The 8,268-nt window shown below is 37.1% G+C and overlaps 1 protein-coding gene across 2 annotated transcripts in view; it reads right to left on the bottom strand.

Moving 5' to 3' along the window:
* SUPT3H (suppressor of Ty 3 homolog (S. cerevisiae)) overlaps positions 1-8,268 on the bottom strand; it is a 389,319-nt gene that overhangs the window by 74,438 nt on the left and 306,613 nt on the right. For both annotated transcript variants that reach the window (XM_010863087.1, XM_010863085.1), the window contains exon 10: positions 5,306-5,416. In XM_010863087.1, coding sequence (XP_010861389.1) covers positions 5,306-5,416 — 111 coding nt within the window. The remainder of the gene's footprint in view (positions 1-5,305; positions 5,417-8,268) is intronic.

Raw genomic sequence — 8,268 nt, 5'->3', positions numbered from 1 at the left:
GAGGTCCTCGCTCCTATGGCTGGAAGGACATATGGCTAACAAAATCTTAATTCCTTTATAGTCTCTCCTTTCTTGTTTCCTCGACACCCGCCTCCCCCCAACCCCCACGAACAGGCGAGCGGCAGTGGTTGCAACTGAGGGACTCTGGCAAGGGCTACTCTACTTCCCAGTGTGTCCCAAAGGTTGCACCATCTGCTATGCCCTAGTAGCTGTTGCCCAAGTGGGTGAGGGTTCTTCTGTCCTTAATGTCCTTTGTGCCAAGGATCAGGCCAATGAAAATTGTGGGCACAGGTCAGGTATTTAGCATATTTTCTGGCAGATTATGAAGGAGATTCCTTGGCACATTTTTCCCACTGCTTTTTCCTCCCATCCTCCAGCTCCTCTCTCCATGTATGCTACTGCTTACAAAGTATTAGGCAGGTCATCATCTTTCCATTTCTCAAAGTTGTGCTTGAAACCGTTTACCTAAGATTTGGGACTCAAACCCACGTGGCAGGGACTCTGTGCTATGCTTAGTCACTCAGGTCAGTTCAGTTCAGTTCAGTCCCTCAGTCGTGTCAGACTCTTTGCGACCCCATGAATCGCAGCACGCCAGGCCTGCCTGTCCATCACCACTCCCGGAGTTCACTCAACTCACGTCCATCGAGTCAGTGATGCCATCCAGCCATCTCATCCTCTGTCGTCCCCTTTTCCTCCCGCCCCCAATCCCTCCCAGCATTAGAGTCTTTTCCAATGAGTCAACTCTTCACATGAGGTGGCCAAAGTATTGGAGTTTCAGCTTTAGCATAATTCCTTCCAAAGAACACCCAGGATTGATCTCCTTTAGAACTGGTTGGATCTCCTTGCAGTCCAAGGGACTCACAAGAGTCTTCTCCAACACCACAGTTCAAAAGCATCAATTCTTCGGCACTCAGCTTTCTTCACAGTCCAACTCTCACATCCATACATGACCACTGGAAAAACCACAGCCTTGACTAGACGGACCTTTGTTGGCAAAGTAATGTCTCTACTTTTTAATATGCTATCTAGGTTGGTCATAACTTTCCTTCCAAGGAGTAAGTGTCATTTAATTTCATAGCTGCAATCACCATCTGCCGTGATTTTGGAGCCCCCCAAAATAAATTCTGCCACTGTTTCCCCATCTATTTCCCATGAAGTGATGGGACCAGATGCCATGATCTTAGTTTTCTGAATGTTGAACTTTAAGCCAACTTTTTCACTCTCCTCTTTCACTTTCATCAAGAGGCTTTTTAGTTCCTCTTCAACCACGATCAACTTAAAAAGTGAAAATGAACATTAATTTATTCTCAGGGACAATAATCTTTAAGTAGCATTTATATCTTAATGGAATAAACTATAAGTCTGTAAAGAAGTCATATTATAATTCAAATTTTAGTTTTTTCTAGGATTACAAAGTGAGGCTTCTGTGTGTGTGTATCTGTGTGTTTGGTGGTGGGGGAAATGGTTTCTACTTTATTCCATTTTTATTTTTACCTGATTTTTTTTAGAAAATACACTCCAGCTATTACTGCTACTTCCAATACTATTACTTCTACTATTATTAATGAAATACATTAAGAGCTCATCACTTGTCAAGTTCACAGTACCCCTTAGATTCTATCATGAAGTATGTTCTATTATTATGCCCATTTTACAGATGAGGTAACTGATCCATAGAGAGGTTAAGGAACTTCCTTAAGGCTACTTTGCTAGTAGGTGCAGAGCTGGGATCTTAATCTTGGCCATTTGGTTCTAAGGTCAATCACCATGCAATATAATTTTACATAATGCCAACTACAATGCATAAAAGGATAAGATGACAAGCATCAAAATGTCTCAGGATACCCCAGTTTGCTAAGTACTGTAATGACTACAAGTCACAGGCTCTGAAGTGATTTTCAGAATTATTTAGGAAAAATCAATAGTTAAAAAAAGGTAAACTAGTCTTTTTAAATGTTCTTAAGTATTTAAGATAGATACAGAAGCTAAGTCTCCACCACAGAAGATCAGGTATACAGCCATGGGAAAAGTTGCAAAAAAAAAAAAAAAAAAATCTAACTTAAATTAACCTCAGCTTAATCTCAGTTAATCTTTTAACTTCTAGGTACGATACTCTCTTCTGATCTTCTGCAAAGGATTGAGAATAAATGAAAACACTGAAAAGAAAGAAGTCACCGAGTAAAACCAACATGCCAAAGGCAATATAGTTGTAACTGGCTGAGTGGGGACTGGAGGTTTGTAAGTGTCTCCACAGCCTTGTATGAATGGCAGGAAACTGCTGTTCCGTCACACTGTCCCCTCCCTCTCCAACACAGCAGCTACTCAGTGCAAAGCGCTGCTTGTTCTCCTTTCTCCCCTCCACCTTCCATGGCTTTAATCACTCCTTTCTTCTACCATTTCAACTTATTATTCCAAGGGGAAGAACTCACTTTCAATTCTTCATATAATGAACCGCATTCCTGAAATCTATAATGGTGTAAATTTGTACAATCATTTCACAAGTCATACAGTAGAAGGCAGAATGATGCCACATCAAAAGCACAATTTTTTGGCTTTACTGGTTGATGCTGGAATTCAGTTTCCAAGTAACCTACTGGTTGTCATTTTAATTCTCCAAATTAGTCTCATAGTTTTAGGAATAAACTATGTATCAGTCAAATTATGGGTAATCTAAATGAGATATCTCATTTATATACACCATTAGACAAGCACTTTATGTTCAGAATGACATGCTGCAAAGACAGAATCTCTATGTTTCATAAATATAAACTAGCTGCTAATGGCGATTTTAGTTTACAAAGGAAATTTCATACTGGAGGTAAGTTAGCTCAGCCTTTCTACATAATTTAGTTCCAGTCTAAGGTTGCTAGAAAAGCAGCCCACATGCCTCCTCTCCTTTTAGGAGCCACAGCCCAAAGCCCAGGAAGCAAAGTGTCCCTAGAGCAGCATCATATATCACCTCAGGGAGTGGACATCAGGGAACTTAGCATCAGCATCCTCCCAGCATCAGGAGCGTCTCCTCTTAATAGTGAAGGTACGAGGGAACCAGGATCGGTGCTCACACTGTTAGCATATGTAGCCTGCAAATCTATTCTACTTTAAAGAGAAATTTAACTTTAAAAGGCAGATTTCTGTATTGTAATACGTAACACGGCCTGATCCTACTACTCATGACAGACAATGGAGTGGGCGTCTACAGCCCTGTGGGCCGGGCAGATCCTTAGGCAGATCCTTACAGTCCCGGGTAATGGAGTAGACCATTCAAGGCCTGAGGCGTGAAGAAGACTCAGTGTCCGCCCGTGCTGGCCTTCTTTCCCATCTGCTGTTGACGCTGTTCATCTGCTCTGGCAGTGGCTAAGCGGGCCTTCAAGATCGTGGCTTATTTGTTCTATTTTCCAGATCTATTTACACTAAGCATTTTTAAATTGAATAATTAGTTTAAAAAACCATATTGGTTATATGTTTATTAGACAAAAATCATCTTAAACTATATTTGAATACACACACACACACTGAATATTTCAAGTATATTTCCTGCCACATACTACAATCTTGGATTATAAAAGCAACAATACATGACTATCAGGTTAGACACGGAGGAATGAATATATAAGTATACACAGACACACAGTGTCATCAGCCAAGATGGTTCTCAGGTGATCTGACCAGTGTTTTTAAAAACAAAAAACTTGAAGAATTAATGAGCTTACCACCACCACCACTTCCGTGTGAAGAAACATCACAGACCTTGTGATTAGGAGATTTCCCCTTGTAGTAGATACATTTTCCTTTATGTAATTTTACCCATTACTTTTAGTAACCATTTTAGGTTATTTCTCAAAACCCCTGTCTCTCTTTGCTACCCTTTAATTAGTTCTAGATTATTATCAACTCTGCCCTTTTCTTCTCTCTCTATTCCATTGCCTCAGACTATTAGTCATTATTTGGCTCTTATCTATGGATCTGAAAATTTTAATCCTTTGTTATAAATTGGTTCTTTCAATTTCAGTTGGTTTTTAAACTCTTCCAATCAACTCATATTTCTCTAAATCTCATCTTCCTTTTGGCTAATCACATAAAATAGTCTCACTTGTCATGTAGGAGAAAAATAAAACAAGAGATACAGACTTCATTCTTTCAATTGTAATAACCTAAAAACACTCATGCAAAAGGATACACTGCTTAATCAGTAACATATGATTAATATAAATATGATGAATCATATATATGACAAATTTAATACATTAACCACAAGTGAAAATAATTGTCACCATTATAGAAAGCTTCTAGAGACAAAGAAGCTCTGACACATTCTCGTGGTCATATTGATAATGCATATGATTAACAATAACCAATGAAAACAAAGAATGCTAAGAAAGCATTCTCTTTAACTGAAACACAAGAAAAAAGATGATGAGATAATTTTGAAGAAATTATGACTTCTATCAACAGATAATAGCAAAATCCACTCAGGAAAAAACATATGCTATGTACGTACGTATGTGTAATGTTACACATACATATTCTGCTTTAGTGTGTTAAAGTAGATGTGAATACGAAAAAATGTAACAAATGGTGAATTATACTGTGCTTTAGTCATAAATCAAACCTAGCTTTCTGAAAATCAAACCAATCCCTTATAAACAGAGAAGGACTTGGAGAAAGTTATATTAACATGAATAAAGATTTTTCTTAAAAGAGCCATAAGATGAGCATTTAATTAACACACATACACACACTCTTTCTTTAGGCTGTTGAAATATAAAGTCTTTAATTCTCCATTAAAAAAAAAAACAAACCTTGATTATAAGCTTTAAAACCATTTGAAGATGTGGAAGACTGTCTGCCTTTCAGCCTACTTCAAAGCCAGTAGAGAAATCATTTCTTCTTCTTCCAACTCAAAGTATGTTTAGGAGCAGAACATCTGATAGAAGTGGTATTGCCAATCTAACCAATTTTAAAATATAAAGTGCTTCTAGCAATATTTGGATACATATAATTTGACAAAAAAAGTTTTATAAACCTAAGCTTTGAAAAATAGAAAATATAAGCCCCAAGGAAAAAAAAAAGCATAATTTGTAATTGAAAGAAAATAATATTTTGTAGAGAAAAAAACTGTTCTTCCAAAAAGAGACAAAAATGACTAACTCTTATTTCCCAAGAGAATTATGCCACTTTTATACAACAAAATTACAGCTACCACAAATTGCTTTCAACAATTCCACTGCTGCTTCATTTGACCACTTGAAAATCAAAATTCTTTCAGATTATAAATATAACTTTTTATAACTCTGTTATTACGTACTGTGAATGGGGAAAGGGGGCCAATCTTGTGGCCGTAGCGTCGGATGGCCTCTCTGATGTGGCTGGGCTGGATGGCATCGCTGTGAGCCTCAACACCACAGGCCGCAGTGCTCTGCGACAGAAAAACACATAAATTGTTACTAAATCAAAAACACACAACACAACTACAGTGTATAAAATATGAAAATAAACTTTTATAAAATGGACGGTTTTTCCCTTAGGATGCACATCAGTGCTGCCATATACTACATCTAACAACAACAAAAAAATTCCATTAGCAAATCAAAGATGACTTTTACATGACCCCTTCCAAGCAGACCAACCAAATGCAATTTTTATGCCCCCAATATTTCACCTAGGCCTGCATGTCAAGGTACAGGAGAATAGAGCCGGTTGTGAGCGGTTGAAAAGTGTCATGTGAGCTTGCTGAAAGAACTACAGGAAGCTATTTTTTTAAAAAAAACATTTAAACATTTATTACTATAAATGTGTCTTGGGAGCTTGTTGGATGTATTTCTGAAATAACCTGAGAGTCATCAATTTTAAAATAAAAAATGTAAAACTGCTATATATTTATTTATAATACAGGGGATGGCCATAGAAGATCATTTCAACCTGGTTCCTAGTTTTCTAAGTGTCCTCTGTGATTCATTTTGATATTTGGCAAAACTAATACAATTATGTAAAGTTTAAAAATAAAATAATTTAAAAAAAAATAAAAGAAAAAGAAAAAAAAAACAAAAAAAACAAAATAAAACAGAAACTATTACTTTAATCTGCCTCATCTGTAAAAGACAAGTTTGAAAGTACACAAAGACACAAGAATGAAAAAGATTATTTGCAATAAGAGTATGGATCTCAACTCAAGAAATGTATGTAACATGATTTTAAAAAAATGAAATAGAGGTATTATATGTTTATGATTTAGTTGTAGGCTCTGGCTTCTCAAATACCTTGGTCTAGATCCCAGCCATGTCAGTTACCAGTTCTGTCAAGTCATGTAAGATACCTGTATTTTAGTTTCCTTATCTGTAAACAGGATAATAATTTTAACTGCTCTATAGGGTTGCTGTGAAAATTAAATGAGTTGATATGTTTAAACTCTTAGAACAATGCCTGACATATGTTAGCTATCAACAGCAGTAGGTTATTATTTAAATTAAAAACAGCACATCCATGTTCTTGAAATGATAAGCTAATTTACTTAAAAGTGCAGTAGGTACCAGATGCCAAGTCATCAACATTAAAGAATCAAGAGAAAGAAATAGTAGCCCATGTATTACTTATCACTCTCATTGCAGAAGTACCATGCTCAGAATTCCTTATAGAGGTATATCTAGCATGACCTCTACTGAGAGTGAAATGGCAAATCTTATCAAAATGAAAAAATACAACCATGTTTGATCCAACAATTTCATGATTTCTAAGGATTTATCCTGCAGATATATTATTATACAGGCAAAAAATAATACAGATAGCTAGACAGTCACTGCTGTACTATCTGAATTAATGAAGCAAATGTTCATCAAGGAGAGAACCATAAAATCAATTATGATACATTCATTCAGTGCAATAGAAACCACAGCAACCACCATAATGAAGGAGGCAGCTCCATATAGATTCCTATGGAGCTATCTATAAGACATACTGTTTGAGAAAATGCCAGGTGTACAACTGGATAACCATGTTATCAGTTTTTTTTTTTTTTTTAAAGGCTGAACAGTACATGCTCATTTAAGCATAGGTTATTTCTGCAAAGACACCCTGAAAATTAGTAACAGTGCAGAATTTCTTTCTCTTGGAGTACAGATGGGTGTCTGGAGCATATGGGTTAGAAGAAACATTTTTCACTGTACATCCTTCTGTGCCTTTTAAATATATTTTTTGTGCCCTTTGCATTTTTTTTTATTATTATGAACTAGTAAAATAATTAAAACATTCCTACAAAGAGCATCTAATTATTCAAGCTGAACCTGAAATAAGACTAAAATATAAAACGAGAGCTTGATTATTTTTAATTATTTTTAACAAGACCTGAAATAAGCCAAATAGGAATATACTCTAGAGTATCTTTCTCAATTTCATTCCAACAATACCCTAAATAACATAACTGCTGTGCCCACAATAACAAGGATTAAATTATCTTAACCCCTCACTTTGGCACTCATATAAAAGTACACACATAGTTTTTCTTTAAAAAGAAAAAATGCTTTCTTGATTCTTATCCCAAGTACTTTGTTCCAGTTGGATTATATTAGAATAAATGCAATTATCAAGTACCTGGTGAGGCTAAAGACTCTTTTGTGAGTTGGGCTGGCCAAAAAGTTTGATCAGGATCTCATAGACAAGTGAGAACAGACATTTTGGCCAACCCCATACAACATGGGGACATTCAGTTCAGTTCAGTCGCTCAGTCGTGTCCGACTCTTTGCGACCCCATGAATCGCAGCACGCCAGGCCTCCCTGTCCATCACCAACTATCAGAGTTCACTCAGACTCACGTCCATCGAGTCAGTGATGCCATCCAGCCATCTCATCCTCTGTCGTCCCCTTCTCCTCCTGCCCCCAATCCCTCCCAGCATCAGAGTCTTTTCCAATGAGTCCACTCTTGCATGAGGTGGCCAAAGTATTGGAGTTTCAGCTTTAGCATCATTCCTTCCAAAGAAAGCCCAGGGCTGATCTCCTTCAGAATGGACTGGTTGGATCTCCTTGCAGTCCAAGGGACTCTCAAGAGTCTCCTCCAATACCACAGTTCAAAAGCATCAATTTTTCGGTGCTCAGTTTTCTTCACAGTCCAACTCTCACATCCATACATGACCACTGGAAAAACCATAGCCTTGACTAGACGGACCTTTGTTGGCAAAGTAATGTCTCTGCTTTTCAATTTGCTATCTAGGTTGGTCATAACTTTTCTTCCAAGGAGTAAGCGCTTTTAATTTCATGGCTGCAATCACCATCTGCAGT

This window comes from Bison bison, unplaced genomic scaffold, assembly GCF_000754665.1.
Source record: "Bison bison bison isolate TAMUID 2011002044 unplaced genomic scaffold, Bison_UMD1.0 scf7180017864487, whole genome shotgun sequence".
Taxonomy (NCBI): domain Eukaryota; kingdom Metazoa; phylum Chordata; class Mammalia; order Artiodactyla; family Bovidae; genus Bison; species Bison bison.
This window is presented reverse-complemented; position numbering and strand designations above follow the sequence as displayed.